The sequence below is a fragment of the Coturnix japonica genome, unplaced genomic scaffold (assembly GCF_054131305.1).
Source record: "Coturnix japonica strain WE unplaced genomic scaffold, WE-NBRP24 Scf045, whole genome shotgun sequence".
NCBI lineage: Eukaryota > Metazoa > Chordata > Aves > Galliformes > Phasianidae > Coturnix > Coturnix japonica.
Genome location: NW_028188948.1, coordinates 2,910,817 through 2,934,389, shown reverse-complemented (window position 1 = coordinate 2,934,389; position 23,573 = coordinate 2,910,817). Strand labels below are relative to the sequence as shown.

The 23,573-nt window shown below is 39.6% G+C and overlaps 2 protein-coding genes across 3 annotated transcripts; both read right to left on the bottom strand.

Annotated features, from left to right (window-relative positions):
* Nucleotides 1-1,345: 1,345 nt before the first annotated feature.
* On the bottom strand, nucleotides 1,346-11,339 carry LOC146752490 (kinesin-like protein KIF20B). Its single transcript, XM_085531845.1, has 11 exons — nucleotides 10,219-11,339; nucleotides 9,640-9,778; nucleotides 8,788-8,910; nucleotides 8,230-8,391; nucleotides 7,115-7,279; nucleotides 6,361-6,480; nucleotides 4,644-4,844; nucleotides 4,125-4,205; nucleotides 3,270-3,396; nucleotides 2,590-2,732; nucleotides 1,346-1,575 (listed from the first exon to the last, which is right to left on the bottom strand). The coding sequence occupies exons 1-11, from the start codon at nucleotides 11,097-11,099 to the stop codon at nucleotides 1,495-1,497; spliced, it is 2,223 nt and encodes a 740-aa protein (XP_085387971.1). The 5' UTR covers nucleotides 11,100-11,339; the 3' UTR covers nucleotides 1,346-1,494.
* Nucleotides 11,088-23,011, bottom strand: LOC146752489 (uncharacterized). 2 transcript variants are annotated; one of them, XM_085531846.1, is made up of 7 exons: nucleotides 22,751-23,011; nucleotides 21,854-22,120; nucleotides 16,151-16,418; nucleotides 15,607-15,668; nucleotides 15,284-15,403; nucleotides 13,869-14,064; nucleotides 11,088-11,422 (listed from the first exon to the last, which is right to left on the bottom strand). In XM_085531846.1, the coding sequence occupies exons 2-7, from the start codon at nucleotides 21,884-21,886 to the stop codon at nucleotides 11,340-11,342; spliced, it is 762 nt and encodes a 253-aa protein (XP_085387972.1). In that variant the 5' UTR covers nucleotides 21,887-22,120; nucleotides 22,751-23,011; the 3' UTR covers nucleotides 11,088-11,339. The 2 variants fall into 2 exon arrangements, with proteins under 2 accessions (XP_085387972.1, XP_085387973.1); XM_085531847.1 differs by having other exon boundaries at nucleotides 11,088-11,419.
* Nucleotides 23,012-23,573: the final 562 nt, after the last annotated feature.

The window sequence follows — 23,573 nt, the reverse complement described above, 5'->3', positions numbered from 1 at the left end:
CTACTTTTCCCATGCAGCAGCAGGCAGCAATGAGGCTGTTCTCATAATAAAAATACCATTTGAAAAGTAGTGTAATTAAGTGTATATCATGATGTACCCAGTAGCAACGAGAGCTCTATTAACAGCTTCTGGAACAAGTAGATCACTCCCATCCCCTGCAATGACTTTGCCTCCAATATCGCATGGCTGATAAATTGCAGTCTTCTGGATATGAAATATTTGCAAGTAATTTGCAAACTGCAGCTAATCAGAACCGTCTTCCATATTGTCACCAACCACTTCAGGCAGCATTGTTCCATTTTGACATCTGGCTATGAGGCATTCATGCACGGCATTCACATACATAGGTCAATAAATAGGAGGGAGGGTGATTTCAAGTACTTATGCTTCCATCAGTTTCTTCTGTGTACCTGTGCAGTAGCTGCCCATCTCACCTGGTAGGTATGAATGCTGTTTTCTACTCCAGGTCAATAAAAGCCTCCATGTTGACATCCACATGCAGATTTGTCCAGCTAACACCATGGAGAAAAGCTTCTAAAAGTCAGTTCAAGTTTTTAATGAGATTGCTGAGCATAAAACCACATGATTCCCATGATTTTTCACAGATTGTTTTCTGCAAACCTGGATCTCACAAGCCTACAAGCAAGGAGAAAGCTTATCGGCACAGCAACAAATAGTACGATTGTGGGTTTTTTAAATACAATCAGTATATTGTTCTATCACCAGCTGCTTTTAAGGCAATTCACTCCCATCAAACTCTCAAATATTCACCCAAGTCGGCTTTCATCCATGTTTTTACCTCCTGAGCAATTGAATCTATAGGAACTATTGGACTTGGAGTCAACACAAGGACATACTGCCAGCTGAGAACCTTTCAGCTAATTCATCCAACAGCATCTAAAGGTTCGAAGCTCACTGAGGGGGAGAACAGTATTTGGGATAATAGAATTCCCCCCAAATGTATTGGGTTTATTTTTCTAAGTTTATTCATTTAAAGCTGAATTTGCACAAGTGAGGGAAAGCACCTTTCTTCCACACTGAGGAATTGGCACCATCTTCTCTCCAAAGAAAATTCTTTAAAAAGGCCCAAAAATTAAGTATACATAAATATTAATGTGTATTCATGCTCTTCTCTCTGCCAGAGTTCTGCTAAGTACACCAGTCACGTGAAAAAAGCAAGCCAGGCCATCCTGAACAAGTACAGTTATTACTGCACAATGGGTAAATAGCAATCAGTCCTAGAGATACTGTTCCTATACAGGGGAGGCAAGACAAAAATAAATAAACCCTCAACCACAATAAAATCCAAACCCAGTTTAAGAAAGCTTGTATTTATTTCAGCCTCAATGGAGTCAGTTTGAAACTGTCAGAGAGACACTGTACACCTATATACAAATTTAAGAACACAACGGAGTAACTGTTACTGTTTATTAACAACCAGTTTTAATAATACGATAAAAGTATGTCCTGAGAAAGGGGAACAAACATGCTTCTTCAAGGTTTTTTAGCTGTTCTGGATCTCAGCCGTCGCTTGATGATCAGATGATCACTTTCCTTCTTTTGTTCCTCAGATTCCTGAAGAAAACATTTCAAAAGTTACTCATCTTTTCACACAAGACTGACAAGCTCTTCTTGACCCACGCAAACATATTTCTTCCCCTAAATGGATTTCAGAATGGAATTTGCTTATTATATTTTATTCAGAAAACTATGGGATACCGAGATCATTTTAATGCAGCTTAATCACAAGGAACAAATATGGAGAATGTACAAAATCCTGTTTATCTTAAAAAAGCACACACATCTGAGGAAAGCCTGAAGGCAGCTTTCATTTTGAAATACTTGTTTTCAAAAGAGTATTATAATACTTGTTTTGTGAAACATGAAGCGTTCAGAAAACATTTTTAGCCTCAATCCCTGTAGCTATGACTTGCCCAGAATTTCAGTTCTCGGTTCAGTTCCATGTTCTCAGAACTACAGTGAGAAAAGAAATTGTCTCATCTTCTTCATCCTCTAACAAAAAAAATATAACATTTTGGTTTCTGCCCCTATCATTCGTCAAATCATCAAAGAATTCAGAAGGATATTACAGTATGGGCAAATGATCACTTTGCTGAACAGAAAAAGGACTCTAATATAATTAAAAGATGCAGTTCCAACAGAGCAAGAATGTTCTTAGCACAATAGCTGCCGACAGAGTCATGAAACTGGCACATCAGATCCTTTGCAAGTTGGCTTAGACAGGAGATCATAGTTTAAGCATACCTAAAAAGCTGTCTAAGTTGTGCTCTAGAAAAGCGTGTAGTAGAATAATCCCACTCCGACACACTGAAATTATCTATGATTCCAAATTAGAAGACATATCCATGATTGCTACATCACCTACTTAGTAAACTGTAAGCCAGCCAAACACAGAGATCTTTGAGGACAAAATAAAACAGAACAGCAGGAAGACCAACAAGAATGACTTGGTAGAATAAAGAAATACCTCAGTACTTTCAACCTCCCCCTGCAAATAGATGAAACCTCCAGTCTGTTTGGACTCCTTAGTAGTTTATTTTAAGCCAAGACTACAGTATAATCGCTTACCGAAGAAGCAGGTATATCTAGAGGGCCAGAAACGACAGTGGAATACAGCTTCCTTTTGGATCGTTTTGGCTTGGTCTCTCCTTCTTCGAGACTTTCAGGTTCATTTGATTTAGGAGAACTTACTGCTGACATCAGCTTCTTGGCTAGAAGAAATTTGTTTTGATACATAAACCAATCAACTTACTGGTTTTGTGAGTCTTTAAATCGCTGAATGCAAAAAAAGCTTCGTAACAAACTTGGTTTATAAATGACACGTAAAATTTAAGTGAAAATACTCAGAAATTGTATTTGTTCATCGAGGTTCTTTATTGCTTCTATAGCTGAAACTGTTTATAGGTTCAGGTACGGCAGATTAAAGCACGCATTAAAATGGAGTATGAAAGACAATCATGGCTCAGAAGTCGCTGGAAGTCAGAAACTTCAGCAGGAGTTAAACAACAGGCCTAACTTTCGTGCTGACAGAAGCACAAGACAGAACCAACTTTCTCTGTATACTTGTAGGTTTTCACAAATGTAATAATGAATCTCTGAAGAGACGAATAAATGCATTTACTTCATAAATCAAAGGACAACTTAACATGGCAGACAAGTCTAAGAACACATACATTAATAGCCTACAGCAGAAACAAGCCATTCTACAATGTCTAGAAAACATGGAATAAAACTTATTCTACACCAACCTTTAGAGTGTATAATAGAAGGAGAGCTTTGAATAAAATCTCCAACTTTTTGCAGTGTTTCATCCTTCTTTTTAGTCAGTCTTGAAGCATGTACTCGCTTTCTCAGGAAGTAGTCTTTTCCGGATTTCTGTTCAACAGAGATGTGAACATGTGAAACAAGAGCATTGTTTAAACTTCATTTTAGTTCAACGTTATTTTAAGTTGACATTTTGAGCTTTACTACTGACACCTCTGTTCATTATGCTGATGATACCACAACGGCAAGTAATGCAGACAATTTTATACCCTTTAGGGAGTTGTCAAAATCTCAGCTATTTCAAGGCATACGTTTCTTACAGTTTCTTAATAAGGCAGTAGTTTCTTTAAAAGTAGCTCCCAAGCTGTGGAGTTGTTTCTTACATAAGCTGTTCTAATTACATAAAATAAACAAACATACAAAACAGAAGACAACAGATGGGAAAAATCTACTACTCATACTCTGACCATGCCAAGGATACTGCTATCACATGTGAACATCTGTTTTTAATAACTGCCATGCATATTAATGATATGAACCTTAGTTTAATACAAGGGCTTCACTTACAAAAGCACACGATAATACACTAAAGCTTCTCTTCCCAACTATTCAGTGTGCAATATCCTTCCCTCCAAATCATTACACAGTACAGCCATTACACGCTTTGGGGACAGACTGACTTGCCCTTTGGTTAGCTTATGGAATTTAATAGGAAGAGCTCATAAGCATGTAAGATTCCCATTCAGGTATACACATAAGGATAAGACACTGCTTCTTTCGTGTGACCACACAATTACAGGAAGTCCCAAGCTAGCTTCAAAACTAGAACAAAAAACAACCATTTTCTCGTCACTTGCAGAGGGTGAATTAAAAGCCATGACAGATTTTGTATTTTTCATGTTCTCATTTTTCACAAAATCCTGGGAAAATAAGACAAGTTTCAGCCATGATTCTTTTGGAAAGAACAATTGATGTCACAAAAGTGAACACTTTAAAAACTTTTGCTAATAGTAGGGAAGTATCTGCTAGTGGTAACTATTCCACTGTAAATCAAATAATAAATAAGCATTCAATTATAAAAACAGGACATTAAGATATCAGTATTAGACATCTCACAATGTCTAAAAAGCTGATTTATGTCTACAGGTTTCAAAGAAAATACACAATGGAGTTAAGAGAAATTCCCTTCTCTTAAACCATTATCACTGAGCTTGGCTATTAGTTTTGTTCATTAAAGCAGTTCATTGATTAAATTCTTCAACTACTTTACTGAGGTAGAAATAGCATTTTTTTAATGCTTAAATGAGAATGGTAAAAAGGCATCAGATATTTTGTTTTCTGTTGGGTCTAGGTCATACCTCATCCATGTCATCACTTCTTTTCTTTTTTGCCTTAGGCATTTTCACTCCTAAAGGTATCATGCTGCCGTGCTGCTTTATCTCCATCTTATCAGGTTGCAGAGGTGTCAGTGGGATTTCCAGCTCCGGTTTTGGGAACCGACTAGTTTTGCCATTTTCTGCGGACACTCCAGAAGAGTCGAGGACAGTTTCCAAATGCTCCTGATAGCACAGAAGAATTTTAAGTGCAAGTGTTAAGGTAGCCATGAGATTAAAAAGTTATAAAGCATCTGGAAAAGGATATGTAAGCATTCGATTTTCCTGCTGTAAGAACACTTGTAGGAAGACACAGAAGGAGTCTATTTCAGTTACAGCAGAGTTTTACCCCTCTTTCCTAGAACTTGTTACATTTAAAATTATTTCCAATCTATGATCACAAAAAAAGTTCTCCATGTTAAACTGAGCCTGATACTTTACAAGTCATTTTTTCTCAAGGGCACAGACAACTACACTTTTTTTTTAATAGAGAATGGTGGTAGAACTGACACGATTTTCTTCATCTCAACTCTGCTGTGTCAGAACTGGGCAGGAACAGGAGCATTTGATTCAAGTGTTCAATTAACTTCCAGCTTAATCTTAGGGAATTTGCCCTTCCTCTTCTACACTAGAGATGTTATTTACATAAGTAAGGTCCAGCTGGCAAGGTGCAAGCCCAGTACAAGTCATTAAAGAACTCCATTGCTATCTTTTCCCTGGAGAGAATACAGGCATTCAAGCAATGACACCGTACTTAAGCTGAAGGCTATCATGTACCTGCTCATGGTCAAATGGCAGCAAATGCACAGCTAAGTGACAGGGAAATGTCAGTATGCATTTCCCCAGCAGCACTTACTGTCCACAATCCACCCAATCCTGTTTTTCTCAACAGGAACAACAAAGTCAGAACTGAGATCACCTGGACTCCTCCTTCTCTATGGCAGGAATTCAGCTAGCATATCAAAAATGAGTTCAGATGCTGGTTGAACACATGGAAGACAGGCTGCTGGGGGCATCAGAAAATGGTAGATGGCTGCTTCTACTGCTGCTAGTAACTAGCAAACTCCAGTGTCCCAAACACAGACTAGCAGCTTTTACTACTTACACTGTTCCGACCCCCTGAGGGGAGTCTTCTTCCTCTCAAAAAGTTACCAAAGATTGTAGAAAGACAAAAAGTAGTCAGAGCCACTTTATCAGGCTCTGCTAAGAATCTGAATGGAGTATCACCACCCACTGTATTTCCAAGAATTAAGTTGGTTAATAAATACTTTGTTTTTAAAATATATGTAACTGCTATTTTATGAAAGTTAGCAATTAAAAACTTATATAGGAATGATTAACATCATCTGCTAACAAAACAATATCCAGAAATCCTGCAGAGGAAGAAAATAAGTTCAATTTGCTGTGCCCGTTTCAGTGGCTCCATGAATTTTTTCCAAGTAACTTATCTAATCATGAGCCACTTCATAAGCATTAACATGAGGAGAGTTTTCAACAGCACCTGACAAAAATTCATCACACAATTGTTTCAACAGCTTTTATTCCTATCAAAGGCTATAAAAACAGGTGATCTGATCACCTTGAAAGGGATAAATAAATTAAAACTTGGGAATTGTTTAGAGAACATGAGATCTTTTCCTACTCATTCCTTATCAAAAGCAATACAATCACAACATTTTCAGATCTGAAGTTTCATACTAACCTCAGATTCATTTAATGAAGTGAGGCTCCTAGTACATCGACGTGACAAATAATTGTCTTCAGCTTTGCATCTTAATGGAATACTTTCTCCAGTTTTAGTTTTGCTTTGTTGTTTCCTAGGCTGTAAATATTTAAAAGGAGTAAAGATTAGGCTATGCATTAGACCTCCAAAATATCTCGAGTTTTCTGAAGTTACAGTGTAAAACCTCAAGCTCAGACGCCACATGAACACGTAAGCTGAAACACAGCACAAGTGTGGGAAGGTAGTAACATCTATTCATTGTGTGATCTTCAGATACACCCTACTGGGTCTCACTAACAGTCTCAGGCAGTATTCTGCCTCCAAAAGAGAGAAAGCGAGACATTATTTAGGGACAAAATCTGTAACGCTGGTCGTTTTGTCATCCATTCCCCCCATACTCTGCACGCTCACAGCTGCTATGTTAGAACACCAAAGGCTAAACCTCTGCCTAATCTTCAGCATCCACATATGAATACATGGAAAACTGCATGGAAAAGTTCCATAATGTACACAGAGAGATGGTGTTCTAGTAAATAAAATATTTTTGAGAAGATGAGAGCTCATGTTTGAGTGGAAGACAAAAAGAACCAACAAGTACTCATCACTGAATATGTAGTTAAAGGACTATATGCTAAGAAAAATGATTCCAGCTCCAGTATCTCCTAGGAAAACAGAAGAACAAAAAGGGGTTAACAAGATGTTAAGTACTGACTTTCTCTAAATATAATCATACCTTTTCATTTACAGAGTCATTCCTTCTACTTTGTCTTTCTTCAAGTAAAGGTATTTCTGGCAAACACTGAGGGCTACTGTGGTCAATGCGTTGTTTTAATTCCTTTATAAAGTCATCTTTGTCAGCCAGTTCTTTTCTTAACTCTTCTATCACAGTTGCATTATCCTAATAAACAGTAAAAACTGCTGAGTTGTGGGATTGGCAAAAGGAATTAACACACACAAGCAGTATTGCAATTACTTAGTAGCATCAGTTTTAGAATTGCAGGCTAGAACACTTAACTACTCAAGAACAGTAACATTTCACGGATTTGTACGGTCACTGTTACAAGTGCAGTAGTCACAGAATTGCCTGGGAAGTTGTAATACAATATATTTTGATTCTTCTATTTTACTTATGTGCTTCAGCCTTCATCTCTCTTAAGATATAATAACCCGAGCTTTTATTTGTTCCCAAATCTTCGGTACTGTGAGAAAGTCGGCAGTTGTAGGGGAAGTTTTGCTATGAGAACATCTTTCTTCTCAGAGAAAGTGAATCCAAACATTCTCAAAAGAGCACAACTCATTTAGTCTTCTGTTTAGCTTCTGAAATTCTATGCTACGGCTTAGATTGGCTATCCTGATTAAAAGCTGGATGTTGAAATAAGAAATGCAACTTCCAGAGATCATCCCCCCTCTGCTTTTTGATGCTTCCCTTAATCTCTCTCCACGTCCCCTTCTGTCTTTTCATGCCATTGTAGATACTACCTCAGAGAAAGCAAAGAAAGTAAGAAACCTGAAACAGAACTACTGTCTGAGTATTGAGCCTAGCTTGGGATCCGGAAATGCTGTGAATTATCAGAAAAAGCTACAGATGTCCAGTATGATTGTAGGATCATAAGCATCAAACTGACATCTGCTTATCTGAACTACTGAAAAAATTGAAATTTTAGTAATTAACAGAAATTCTGTTTCTGAAGAACAAAAATAAAAGCTGGTGCTTTTTTTGGTTAGTTGCACATGATGTCAATACGACAGTGTTCAAGAACAGAAGCACACCCAGAATACAAAGAGCAGGTACAGGAGTCTTACAGAATTTATGGGTAGCTAATCAGGTAGGAGGAAAGGAGAGCTGACCTTGCTTGAATCCTTTAAGGCAGATTGTCTCAGTTCTGCTATTTCTGTCTCTTTTTGTATGGCATTAGAAGCCAAAGTTTTGAGCTGTTCTTCCAAATCTTCTACTAACTGATCTCTCTCCTCACGCCACTTTTGAAGATTATGGTCCTTTTCCTCCAGCTCCTATATTTCATGTTGAAAGAAAAGCATACACAGTAGAAACAAGCAGAATCTTTAAGACAGACTAGAATTAATAAGTTTTTCATATAGCGTAAATAAGGATTCAAGCTGATAAAAAGAGTTTATGGTAAGACATTTCAATTAACATATCGTGATGTCACTCAACAAGATCAGGTTATATGCATGTATTATATATGTATTTACTATGCAGATTATTGTATTTAAAGCAATCTGCCAGTGCTCTGTAGTGACTAATTATTTGAATATCTTTCATGGTCTACCACTAATTTCAGTTGGCCACTTTCATTTTGCTCCAATTTTTTTTTTTTTTGACCTTCTTCCTGTTGCTTGGAAAAGGTGCTCTTAATTTTTATTAAATGAATGATGCAAGAAAAATACCTGGTTAAGTTGTTGGATAGTATAGTCTTTATAATCCAGCTCATCCTTAAACTGGTTATTAATCCTTTCAAGTTCATCCATCCTGTTCCTGAGGTATTCCTCCACAGAACGCATCGTGGACACCTGTAATGTAAGCACAGCTCACGGTTCATTAAAAGACTTCTGTAATCCAACCTGGCCAAATACTTCTTTGTTAAATAAAGAGGAATTCACAAACAAGTGCTGAGTAGGAAAACGACAGCAAGTGCAAGGTTACCAAGGAAGACATGAATTCATTTTTAAGCTTCAATTTTCCACCCCAAGCACACCCAATAAACTTTCAGACTAAGATCCTGCAAAATGGGTTTTAAAATATCTACTTGTTTAATAATTAAATTTTAACTATTAACATCACTGAAGCTGAAATTGAAGAAAAAAAATATACATGCTTATATTAAAGAGCCTCTGGAAATTAGTCTATTTCTCTTCAAGTAAATAGCATTCTTCTTCCCAGTTATCAGCGTTTTTTCACAAGACTTAGGTTTTAGGCTTTGGAGTTACCACGGATACCAATGGCAAGTCACCAGTAACTTAGAGATAATAACAAGTCCCCTCCAGAGGCAGATTAGCTATTCTCTTCACAAACCTTATTCCAGACTACTAACCAACTTTACTTTCCTCTGTTCATTATCTATGCGAAACCATGTTTTAACTTCTGGTCCCCTCTAGAGCTTCAATGGCAACTTTACCTAAGATTTGCTGCTAGCCACACTAGTGTGAAATTTCCAGCTTCATAGTTAAAGTTTGAGAAGTTTTAACAGCAGAAAACCAAGCATAATCTTACAGAAAAAAATAGCTCAGTTGACTACAAACCTCGCTTTGTACTTGCTGAATTTGTTTCTCGGCATCAGAATGTTTGTCTTTTAGATCTGCATACTCTTCTTCTTTCCTCTGCAAATCTTTTTTCAAATTCAGTACAAGGGCAGAACTCTCAGAAAGAATATTTTCTAGCCTTATGTTAAAAATAAAGAGACAAAGAACATTACTGTTACACATCTCATGGAAACAGCAATTACAGCTTAATCCATGCCCTGCCTGTTGGTTTCTATTTGTAAATAGACTCTTAAATCTATCTAGACCAGTGACAAGATTTAAACAATTACTTTTGAATTTCAGCTTGCTTCTCATAATCAGATTCTGAAGCAATAAATTATTCAGATGCTATTCTGAGGGATGGACAACAAAACCACCAGAAATCCCCATATTATTCTTTATTTCCTTGCACACTCCTGTTTTCCCTTGGAACTCAAGTAGCATACCAAAGCATCCTAAAGTAGTAGTTTGGCCATTGATAAGCATGCAGATGCATTAAGTCAAAGGGATGTTCCCATTAACTATTTTTAACTCTAGTTCATTCTCAAAGGGCTCTAAGTTAACTCAGTGGTTACTTACAATTCTATACGTTGCACTTTCTCCATTTCACTCTTTTCCTTTTCCCAAAGAGAATGTTTCATCTGCTCCAAGCTGTTTTTCAGCTGTAGAACTTCTTGAATCAGATTTGCTTTTTTGCTACTTAACTCTTCAACCTTTTTGTCTGCATTTGCAGACTTCTCCTGCAGAGTTGCTGTAACTGTCTCCAGATTAACAATAATAGATTCTTTTTCTTTAAGTAATTCATTGAGTTTTGACACATTGTCTTCCATTGTCTTGGAAACCTCCAGGAGATATTCAAGCTCTCTTATTTTTACCTCACAGTTGGCAACTTCCTCCTGAAATTGTGCAATCACTCTCTGATCTTCTGCAGTCCTTTCTTCAAAGTCCTGAGTTTTCTTTTCTATTTGCTCATGTAACTGATTCACAAGATCATCTTCCTGACTAGTGTGAGTTGTAATCTCACATAGCTTCGTTACAAGTTGACGATTATGATTTTCAGCAGTATTCAGTCCCGCCTTTAGGTTTTCATTGTCTTGAAGCAGTGCTTTGATGTGCTGACTTTTTTGTGAGGAAACATCAACAATACTTCTGCATACTTCCCAAATCCTTTCAAGACTATAGTTAAAGGAGAGGTCCTGCACAAGATCTGAGATGGAAGAAGTCTGTGACTGAATGCATGCAGAACTAATTTGAGATGTCCCTGGCTCATCTTTTTCAGAGTCTGAGGAATCCTTTACACTGACAAAGTCAGTACCGATGGCGTGAAACTCTAAGTGACATTTGTATAATTCATCTAATTTGGTCCGCATTTCTTTTACTTGTGACACTTTATCAATTATATATTCTTTGGCAACTTCTATGTTGTTAGTTAGTTGGGCATTTTTGTCTTCTAGTGACATATTTATAGATTTCTGTTCATCCAGTTCAGAAGCAATTTCCCGATAGTCAGCTTGACCCTGCAGAATTTGTTCACGGAGGGCATCAGCTGTTTCTTCAGAAAAAGAAAGCTGAATACGCAGGCTTGTTACCTGCTTACTGAAATCTTCTTTTTTATTTTTTTCTCTTCTGCATTGTTCTTCAAGCACAGTTAAATGATGTTCCAAAATTTCAGTTCTTTCCCTCAGTGCAAGTACTTCCTTTCAGTACGTGGAGCACTTTTGTTTCATGTGTTCAATTGTCCTTTGCTCTACAGTGTTCTTTTTCTTTCTCTCATTTACAACTACTGTAAAACAAACAAACAAACAAACCAAAAAAAAAAGGGAAAAGGAATGTAGCTCAGATTGATTAAAATAATTATTACATAGCAGTTCACAACACCAAGTAGCAACTTCTAAGTGAAACACTGTCGTAATATGCAAGCCATACCCTCACATCACATAGTATTTGATACTAGTGAAGGAATTAAAGTCCTCTGAACACGTAATCAGGTGCCTCAGATTTCTATACAGAATTAACAGCAAAAGGTTTTCAGTCTGGAAGAACACTTTTACCATGGCACTACTCAAACCTTCCACTCCACACCAGTAGAAAATCTAATTAGATTTAAGGAACATGGGAATGAGATAGATAATTCACAGCTATATTCTTTCTATCTTCCGTGCTTCAGCAATCCCTATAAGGCAGCCAGGAATCACTCCATCTACATCTAAATGGTAGATAAACAGTTCTCTAAGAAATTTCATTCCAACTCACAGTCCTCTTATTTTCAAAAGAAAGATAAAACCCTGGACAAGTTGATCACTTAAGTGTTGATATCTGTCTCTCTTATTCAGTTCATCTCTAAACAAAATATGAGGATTCCTACTTCTGTCCACACTTACTCTTTTGCATATAAAGTTCACTCATAAAGTTGTACAAATTTGCAGATTCAAGTTTCCATAAATATTCCATTAGCTTGGGGCTGTTTTTTCTTTAACTGGTGAGCAATTAGCTAAAATCACATGCATTTTCTTTCTATCAAAAGCAACTTCTGCTGTATTTCATCATTGCTTTAGAATCCAGTTATGTCCATTCATAATATGCATACTTTAAGTATTAAAAAAATAAATATAAGTCAAGACTTACTAGGGATTGGGTCACCACAACAATATATTCCATGGTGATTCTTGTACAGTCCTTTTATTACTACAACTACAGAAATGCAGAATTTTATAGCACCCACGTGCAGCCTGCATTACATACAGATTCACATGTACTGCATGGAAACAGCCTCTTAACTCATCTAAGGAGTTTTATATACAGCCCTCAACTGATTTAAAAGTCATACTGAAGAAACAGCAGTGGCATATTCCACCCCAAACCAGGTTTTGGGTTTTGACTGCTGCTCCCAGCAACACTAGTGAGGGGAATATGATTTATAAGTAATCTAAACACTTTATGCTGAAAACAACAAGCAAGCACTAAAGCAAGATAAATAAGACTAGGGAGAAGATGTGTAATGTTCAGTCTAGAAGCTCCTTACAGAGGAAGTAGGGAAAAAGCATTATTACAGAGCATAGGAAACAAGACCTAAAAGCTCAGAGAATGGTGTAAATACCCTGAACTTGAAGCTGAGATAACCTAGCATCTCCTAAAACACTTTTGCTCGTGCTACTTATATAACTAATTCTACAAAAGAACCAGCACAACATACCTGTGCTCATTGTTCTACTGTGTATATTTAACATAGCTAAAGAATATATATTAAGCGGTTTTTGAAATTGGACGCTATTAATACTCACAAATAGAAGAAAATTTTAACATGATTGAATACTCAGTACTTCTTAACAGAAAACTTCGTGCTGACATTGTGACTATCAGCTACCCATTTTAATTCCTATGTGGAGCATTGCTGTCATTAATTTTTAAATGAGAGCTTTGGTCATATGATTAGAACAAACCCACTACTATTTGGAGTATGGAGGAGTCCACATCCCTCCCTCAGTCTCTGGTAAGATGCTTATATGTGATGCCATTCAGTGGTCACATTAGGATTCAATATTTATGCCAAATAAAGGCAGCAGGGACAAATCATCCAAGAACAGTATCTCATCCAAAGAAGGCCTTGACTTTCTCCCTTGCACATATTTTGCAAGAGGAATACAAGAAAGGAAGGGACTACAGCTAAGTTTTAGATTTTCCCTTCTACATTGTATATGCCTTCCGTAATTCTAGGAACACTGATGCTCAGCTGTGCCCAGAAGTGAAGTTAAATGCATTAGAGCTTATCCAAACCATTTTGCTCAAATATTGCCCATGAGCGAGCAATTAGCAGGTCGTCAACAATTTTGATAGTTGCTTCAGGAAAAACAAAACAAACAAACAAAAAAAAGCACTTGAGCAGCTGATGCTACTCAGAAGATCAGCAACAGCAGTTGAAACAATCCTAAAGAAACTGCTTTAAAACTATTACCAAATCTGCAAGTGCATCAACAGATGAGGAAAAAGCAGCAAAAAGGAAAAAAATAGTGCAAAAAACTTTTAATTGAATAACATTCAAAAATGAACAGCATAGGACCTTCTGAAAAAGGGATATTTACATAACAGTTACTTCTATTTACAGTTTAACACAGTGGCTTTTCTCCTTATACCATAAGGTACGTGCTTCACAGCCTTTTGCTTCCTATCCGGAATAGGAAGCAATTTATTGTTTTGGAAGACACCCTGTTCAACGATGGAAGAAACTGTACCTTTCTTTGGAGGTGGCTCTTCCACAGTAGGCTTATCCTCGTCAGTACTGCGCTTTCTTCCCACTTCCAACTCAGTTTTCTCTTGTTTCAGTGCTTTAACTGAAAGCACTGAAAATTGGCTGCTTTCAGTTCCTTTATTAGTGTTCTCTTCTGCCGGTTCTGCTTTAATGGTAGTTAAATGGTAGGTAGTCTTTTCCTGTATTGATATAAGATCAGTTACATTGAAGCTTAACAAAAGGAGCACTTAAGTCTCAGTAATCTTCTGTAGGCAAATATTTACACAAAACCATACAGCTAAAATATTTACCCAGTGACTCTATAGACATCAGTTACAAATTTCAATAGCAGACAGAACAAGTACACCTTCAGATAATGACAAGTGCAATACTTGGTAGAGTATACAAGGGAAAGCAAGAGCCTAGCAGGTTACAAAGTAAAAGACTTGCACACAATCAAGAGTTTACCAGTTTATCAAAGAATTTCCTGTTTCCAAGAAGTCAACAAAATTACAAACATGGTCAAAGAGCAAATGGTCAGCTCTCATACAAGTTCATCACATCACACTTCTGCTAAGCTGCTAAAATCACTTTCATCGTGACAGATATAATCCAACCTTAAAGCTTAGTCAGCTCTGTCACGCATATTTTAGATTGTGTCCTTGACCACAAGCGAAGCTTCCTTACTTACAAGATGAGGATTGTTAAGCCATGCTGGCACTGCCAAGGACTGATTATTCATCTTTAGTAACTTATGAAAAGAAAAGCCTCAGAAGTGTTCAGGCCACACAATCTCACAGATAGAGTTGGAGCCTTGTTCTTGGAAGAAGTAATAGGTGAGGACATGACTAGTCATCACAGTCAGCTTTAATACCATGGAAATACTAAGTTGCAGTGATGCAGACAGTCAAAGACTAAGAAGGGTCAAGTTGCTAAGCTTACAAGGTTAGAGATCTGAGTGACAGAATTAACTATAAATGTTTTCAGAGCTACTTCAGGCTACCAAACATCAAAAAATGAACAAAAGCCACCAGAAGTGGTACGCACACATACTTAATCAAGCTAGTCTTCACATATTCAGTAGCTCGCGGTACGTTAGTCAGGATAAAGTTTTATGGACTGCATAGAACGTGGAGATATCCTGACCATTCATACTCATACTTCCAACTCTACTCAACATACTTTTACTGTTGCTCTTCCTCTGATGTAAGAGTGTGAGGCAGGAGTTAGTGGAACACACTGATATTTTTGTTGTTTGTGTTAACAACAACTACCTTCAGATAAATTTGAATTGTTTACAATTTCAAGCGAGTACCAGCTACATACAGAAAATCAGTTTTCCAAAAATGTGTTGATTACAAGCATAGAATTAGTGTTTTTCTTTTTTTGTATAAGGATACGGAGATGTGTAAAACTCACATAATCTTTTCCTTTTTCTTCTAAATGAGATTTTAAGTCTTGTAGCTCTGTAATAATGTCATCTTTCTGCACCACGATGTCCATTAGCTCTCGAATCCTTTCATTTTGTGCATTCATTTTCTTGGAAATAAAAAATAAAAAAAATTCAGTCATCAGTTTCTAATGGAGTGTTGAGTAGCTGAATTACACAATGCATTAAAGGCAAATTCAGTTAAGCTAAGCTCGGTAAGAAATCTATTAATGGAGCCTACTGGAATAGTATTTTAAGCTACCACAAGTTGGTATTAAAACAATTTTACACAACATCTTCTTGATAAAGTTACCTCAGTTGCTTCTTTAAGTTGCTCAACAGACTCATCCAATTTAATCATCTGCATTTCAAAGTCTGTAACACACAGAAAAGGTTGTATTACATAAGTAGCCAATAGATAGTTTATTAAGTAATCAATTTTTCCAGATATTCTAATGTTTAGGTAGCTTTTGAACAGATTAATTAATTTGCATGTGGTCTTCACTTATTGGGAGTGATTCAAAAGTTTTCTATATTTCTTGGAACGAAAACATTGCATCAACAAGACATAAAGAAGAGTAGAGATTACAATATAAAAGTAAAAATCAAGATATAGACATTTAACCCCATACTTACGAAAGCGTAAAGCTGCTAGTTGCAGTTTAAAGGAGAGGGGGAAAAAAAGAAAAGAAATAACCAAAAACCGTGGAATTGCTGAACCTGAATATACACAAGGAACAAACTATCACTATGTTCGAAAGGTAGAACATCTCCTCTAATTCCTACTCAAACTGGTTATTTCTCTTTTAGATTAATGAACTATTTCTGTCTTCTACCTTTCACATTGCATAACTCACCTTTGCTCTTCTGCATCAGCTCTTCTTCAGTTTTAAGTAGTTTGGTGTTTTTCTCTGTTAGCTCTTCTTTGGTCTCCATCAGTTCAAAGTTAGTTTTCTCCAGCTGCTTTTCAAACCAGCCAGTATCTTCCTTCAGGTCCCCCAGGGATACAATGGAACTATGTGCTGCCTCAGTTTGCTCTTTAATATCCATGACATCATAATGCACAGAATCAAGAATGCCCTCAGGATCAACACAGGTGTCAGGCACTATGCTATGTTCTCCACCCTGAAACGTAATTTATAATCAGTTAAAACTGGTGAATAGCTGACTACATAGTAGCTGTTATTTCTACAGATAGTCTGGATAGCCACTATGAAGACAGCCATACAAGAAGTTTTTAATTTCAGCTTCAAAACTCACCTCACAAATTCACATACAACATGACAGTGATTCGTATGGGGGGAAGATAAGTGGCATTCTAGTAACAGCTAATATATTTTATAGTATTTGATGACCACGCTCCCTTTTTTTTTTTTTTTTTTTTTTTTAAATATTACCCCAGATTGATCTCCTTCAAATTTAACGTACAAGTTCGGACTCCCCTTTTCTTTGTATACAGCGTAAATTTTCATTTTGTGTTGCAGAAACAAGGAAAATGCCCAAATTCCCTAAGCTTTCTGAAACTGTTCTTAAGGCTCAGCAACTATTCCTGCTAGATGAAGAATAGATGTATCTTGCTCATCATACAGCAACACAGCATGCACTTCTTTGTAAACAGCCTTGTGTTTCTATAAGATGTGCCCATAACATTTAAATAGTAAAAAGGAAAATATTTAAGAAAAAAAAAAGGAAAATATTTAAGAAAAAAAAAAAGAAAAATACCAGGGTGTCATGGTTTAATAATTTTGTAATTTTGCTATCAGTATTCCACATCATAACATCATATAAAGCATGAATAATTTTACTGAATCTGCAACTTACAGAAGAACCAATTACATGATCCTGAAGCAGTCCGCGTTCCACGACAAATGTGGCGTGACTTTACAAAAGCAGCTCCAGAAAAGCATGCCAGTGCACTTGCATTAGTATATGGCAAAGGGGAAAGGAAACCCTTTGTGAATGAACTAATTGGCAGACTTCAGGAACCTGAATTATTTATAAGCGCTACAGAAGTTAATCTGTATACTTCAGCCATTGTCAAAATTGTGGAAAGATTAAACAAAATCGAGGGAACACAAAATGATATTATTGACAAATTGGCTAATGTGCCTGATGTAGATGAATCCACGGTGGTACAAGATGATGGAAACCAGGATTTCCACAATCGCCTATTGAGGAAGCTGAACAACATGAGTTCCTCTCGACCTGTATCATCGAAAATCTCAACCATTAAAAAGAGACGTCCTCGTATTCAAGCAAATGACAATGATAAGTCACCTCGAATCAACGATGAGACTACACGTCTTGCCTTGTTGCTTTTCCTCTGTAGTCATGGGGAGGACATGAAGAAGTGGTGTAATTCATCCACTTCTGCACTTCAGGCACGAGTGAAAGAATTACAAGGTGAAACAACTACCAAGGTGAACTCTTCCAAGAAGGGGAGAGTTCCAGTTGCTGCAAGCCACCAAGGTAAACAATAGAGGGGCCCTGCCCCCAGACAGGGGGGGGAAAGGGACAATAGAGTATACTGGACTGTGTGGATTAAGTGGCCTGGCACATCTCAACCACAGAAATATAAAGCCTTGGTGGACACTGGTGCACAATGCACCCTAATGCCCTCAAGTCACCAAGGTACACAACCAATATATATCCATGGAGTGACTGGGGGTTCACAAGAATTGACTATGTTGGAGGCCGAAATAAGCCTCACTGGTAAAAACTGGCAAAGGCACCCTATTGTGACTGGTCCAGAGGCTCCATGTATACTGGGAATCGATTACCCTAGGATGGGATATTTTAAGGATCCCAAGGGGTATCGATGGGCCTTTGGGATAGCTGCTGTTAACACAAATGGTGTTTATCTGCTGTTAGCTTTACCTGGTCTGTCAGATGATCCTTCTGCTGTGAGGTTGCTCCAGGTAAAAGACCAAGAGGTACCAATTGCTACCAGAGTGGTTCACAGACGGCAGTACCGCACCAATAGGGATTCATTGCTCCCCATTCACAAGCTAATTCACCAATTAGAGAATCAGGGAGCGATTAGCAAAACTCACTTGCCTTTTAACAGCCCCATATGGCCAGTGCATAAAGTCAGTGAAGAATGGAGGTTGACGGTGGATTACCGTGGCCTAAATGAAATCACACCTCACAGAATCACAGAATCACAGAATTACCCGGGTTGGAAGGGACCTCAAGGATCATGTAGTTCCAACCCCCCTGCCTAGCAGGGCCACCAAACATACACATTTACTAGATCAGGTTGCCCAGGGCCCCGTCCAACCTGGTCTTGAACACCTCCAAGGACGGGGCATCCACAACCTCACTGGGCAGCCTGTTCCAGGACCTAACCACCCTTCTAGTAAAGAACTTTCCCCTAACATCCAACCTAAATCTTCCCTCCTTCAACTTAAAACCATTTCCCCTAGTCCTGCTATTATCAGCCCTTTCGAAGAGTTTACTCCCCTCCTGGGAGTAAGTTCCCTTCAGGTACTGAAAGGCTGCAATGAGGTCACCCCGCAACCTTCTCTTCTCCAGGCTGAACAAACCCAACTCCCTCAGCCTGTCCTTATAGGGGAGGTGCTCCAGCCCCCTGATCATCTTTGTGGCCCTCCTCTGGACCCTTTCCAAAATCTCCATATCTTTTTTGTACTGAGGGCTCCACACCTGGACACAGTACTCCAGATGGGGCCTCACAAGAGCAGAGTAGAGAGGGACGATCACCTCCCTATCCCTGCTGACCACCCCTCTCCTGATGGAGCCCAGGATCCCATTTGCTTTCCGGGCTGCCAGAGCGCACTGCTGGCTCATGTTAAGTTTCTCATCTATCAGGACCCCTAGGTCTTTTTCAGCCGAGCTGCTCTCAAGGACAACTCCTCCCAGCCTGTACAGGTGCCTGGGGTTCTTCCGGCCCAAGTGCAAAAGCCTGCACTTCGCCGTGTTGAACCTCATTAGGTTCACCCGAGCCCAGCTTTCCAGCCTGTCAAGGTCACTCTGAATGGCATCCGTTCCCTCCACCGTATCAACTGCACCACTCAGCTTGGTGTCATCAGCAAACTTGCTGAGGGTGCACTCCATTCCCTCATCGATGTCATTAATAAAGATGTTAAAGAGCACCGGTCCCAAGACAGACCCTTGAGGGACGCCGCTCGTTACCGGCCTCCACCTGGACATAGAGCCATTGACCACCACCCTCTGTCTGCGGCCTTTCAACCAATTGCTTATCCATCTAGTTGTCCACCCATCAAATCCACCTCCCTCCAATTTGGAGATGAGGATGTGATGGGGGACCATGTCAAAGGCCTTGCTCAGGTCCAGGTAAATGACATCGGTCGCCTTCCCTTCATCCACCAACGCCGTCACTCCATCATAGAAGGCCACAAGATTAGTTAAGCATGACCTTCCCCTGGTGAAGCCGTGCTGGCTGTCTCGGATCACATGCTTGTTCTTTATGTGATCAAGCATGTTGTCCAGGAGGATCTGTTCCATAATCTTCCCAGGCACAGAGGTGAGACTCACCGGCCTGTAGTTACCCGGGTCGTCCCTGCTCCCCTTCTTGTAAATGGGAGTGACGTGACCCTTCCTCCAATCATCCGGGACCTCACCTGACAGCCACAACTTCTCAAATATGATGGAGAGCGGCTCAGCAACCACCTCAGCCAGCTCCTTCAGGACCCTGGGATGCACGCCATCTGGCCCCATAGACTTATACTCATTCAGTCTAAGGAGGCACTCTCGGACTTGCTCTACCCTTACAGTGGGGAGGGATTTACCTCCTTGGTCCCCACATGGAGGTATGGGGGTGCAAGACTTAGGGACGTGAAAAAGACTAGAATCCTGGCCACCAGTGAAGACCGAGGTGAAGAACTCATTCAGCACCTCAGCTTTCTCTTCATCTGTTGAAGCCATTTCTCCTTTTAAATTTACCAGAGTAGGCACGTCCATTTTGGCCTGTCTCTTCTGGCCAATGTACCTGTAGAAGGTTTTCTTGTTGTTTTTCACATCCCTCGCCAAGTTCAGTTCTGCCTGAGCCTTGGCTTTCCTGATCCCACATCTGCAAGTTCGGACGGCATCCCTGTATTCTTCCCAGGTGACACAGCCTTGTTTCCAGAGCTTGTACACCCCTTTCTTCACCCTCAGTTCTCTTAGCAGGTCCTTGCTGAGCCATGCCGGTTTTCTACCTCTCCTGCCCACTTTCTTAATCAGGGGAATGGAGACCTCTTGTGCTGCCAGGAGGAGCAGCACCTCCATTGAGTGCTGCTGTACCAGACATGACAGAACTCCAGTATGAACTGGAGTCAAAAGAAGCTAGGTGGTATGCCACCATTGACATTGCTAATGCCTTCTTTTCCATCCCATTGGCTGCAAAATGAAGGCCACAGTTTGCTTTTTCCTGTAGAGCTGTTCAGTATACCTGGAACCGTTTAACTCAAGGGTAGAAGCACAGCCCAACAATTTGCCATGGGTTGATCCAAGCTGTCTTGGAACAGGGTAATGCTCCCGAACACTTGCAGTATATTGATGATATTGTCGTGTGGGGCCATACAGCAGCAGAGATTTTCAAGAAAAGAAAACAGATAATCCTAATTCTTTTGCAAGCTGGTTTTGCCATTAAGCGCATCAAGGTGAAGAGGCCTGCCCAGGAAATCCAGTTCTTAGGTGTAAAATGGCAAGATGGGCATCGACACATCCCAGCAGATGTGATTGAAAAAATCACTGCTATGTCTCCTCCCACCAACAAGACAGAGACCCAATCTTTTCTGGGAGTAGTGGGCTTTTGGAGAATGCATGTCCCAAACTACAGCCACATAGTGAGCCCCCTCTATCAGGTAACACGGAAGAAGAATAATTTCTCATGGGGTCCTGAGCAGCAGCAGGCTTTTGAGCAGAGAAAACAAGAGATAGCCCATTCCGTGGCCTTGGGGCCAGTACGGACAGGACAGGATGTAAAGAACATCCTCTACACTGCTGCTGGAGAGAAAGGTCCCACTTGGAGTTTGTGGCAAAGAGCTTTAGGAGAAACCCAAGGCCAACCCCCGGGACTTTGGAGTCGAGCATATAAAGGGTCTGAGGACTGCTACACTCCAACTGAGAAGGAGATCTTAGCCATGTACGAGGGGGTTTGGGCTGCTTCTGAAGTAGTTGGGACAGAGGTTCAGCTCCTTCTAGCACCTCGCTTGCCTGTGGCCCCCCTGTCACGGACACAGGTAGATTTTTGTTTAAACCGTGACAACTAACCAGAATGCAGCATAAGGGAATTTTTAAGGACTATTTTTAACTCAGAAAGGTCAGAGATAGAAAGTTCACACTGATTTCTGGGTCACCAGCCTCACCGTACATCAGCATTTTTGGTTTTTAAATGATACATAAAGTTCTCAATGGCACTGCTCTGGTCGGTAGTTCTTTCCCTTTCCGTGCAGCTTGCTCTGTGCATGGCTTGTGAACCGCTATTCAGGCCAGACAGCTGCAGCCCCAAAGACCTGCCATAAATGTACAAATTCTACCAGGATAATGTCTTGGTAGTGGAGAAACAGGATGCGCAGTCATATGGCTCTCACACATACCTTGTACAACCAGCTTGGCTCTGGACTGGGCATCACCAGTGTCACAGGTGTACACGTCACTGTCACTTTTCTCCAGATTTTTTATGCTCAGCTGCAGGTCTCGTCCTTTCTGTGCCCTCTTGTATTTCCTGCCAGGCCTGAGCACAGCAATGCCTTTCCTCCATATGACGAAGGATGCGGCTTTCTCGCTCTGACATGTAAAAAGTGCACTTCCACTTTCTTCAGTTTTCACATCTGAAAGTTCCTTGATAAAGTAATTAGGTTTTTCTGGAAGGAAAAAAAAAAAAGGATGAGGGTGTAGGACAAAGGGATTTGTTACCCCAACAAGTCCCAAGCAGACAGAGGTGTCCTGAATCTCCTTTGCCCTCATTTCAGAATATCACATAGAGATGCAAAGAGTCTAAGAAGACCACAGAGTCCACCCATTTACATAGGTTTGATAATTCCAGTAGATATCTGGAAAGTTCAATACCATTATACATGCGCTGGTAGGATCTCATCTGATCAACTGCATATAGTTTTGATTACACATATTCAATATAGACTAATTCAGATTGCCATCTTTTCTTGGCTCACTAACACCCAAGATCATAGAATCATAGAATGATCACAGAATCATAGAGTGGCCTGAGTAGAAAAGGACCTCAAAGATCATCTAGTTTCAAACCCCCTCCAAGGGGTCAGCAACCACCAGACCAGGCTGCCCAGATCCACATCACACTGGAGAATCATTCAGTTTCCAGATTATTTTAAGGAAAAGATTTTAATCCATCATATTTTCTGAAAACTAAGAATTGATCCTGCTCAAGGAAACAGAAGAGAAAAACATCACCCACAGGCTGCAGATATTTACCTCGACTTCTCTACATGCCATCCCCAGTGTGCTTTTCAACTCACCTTGCACAGTGACCCTGGCTTTTGTTATGGAGTCCTCTGTCTCACAGGGGTACTCCCCACTGTCCTTGGCAGTAGAGTCATGGATGATCAGAATGGCCCCACTTCCCTCCTGCTGCAAGTCGTACTTATGGCTTTTTCTGATTGCTTTGCCATCCTTGTACCACCTGATGTTCAAATCCGGTTTTGACAGCTCACAGCTCAGGCTGATGTCCTGCCCTGCTGCTGCTGTCTTATCCTCCAGCTGTTTTGAAACCTCAGTAGGTTTTCCTGGAAGAAAACATTGCTTTTTGAGTAACATACACTTAGGGTAGGATGCCTCTCTCAAAATACATGCATCTACATGCTGGAGATAAGTTAGAGAGGCACTTGCAACAGACGCCATCCTACAGCCAGCAGTAATCTGCAAAGTACAGACAATAGAATTCCAGGCAGCATTTATTCTCTCTTAAATCTACCCAATTGAGGATGATGAACCATGTCTGAAAACTGCCTCTTTCTTCTCTCCACTCATCACACTGGGAGCCTCGGATGATGCTCTCAGATGCACATGCTCTAGATAGGAATTTGTTGTACAGCTAGATGATGTGAAGGCCATCCCTTCAGCTTATACTTAGAGGATATTTGCTCCCACAGTTCCCTCAACAGAGCATTCCTGATTTACTGTTAATGGAACAAGCTGTAGTGAGATGCCCATTTCCAACACTACCCCAGTGCTTTGGGTAGTTCTCACATTTGTGTCAAATGGTTCCTCCTTTTACTTATTTTTAAGAGAAATTCTCAGTGCTTCAAGGTTCAAGTAGAAGGTTGCTATTCACTTTAACCA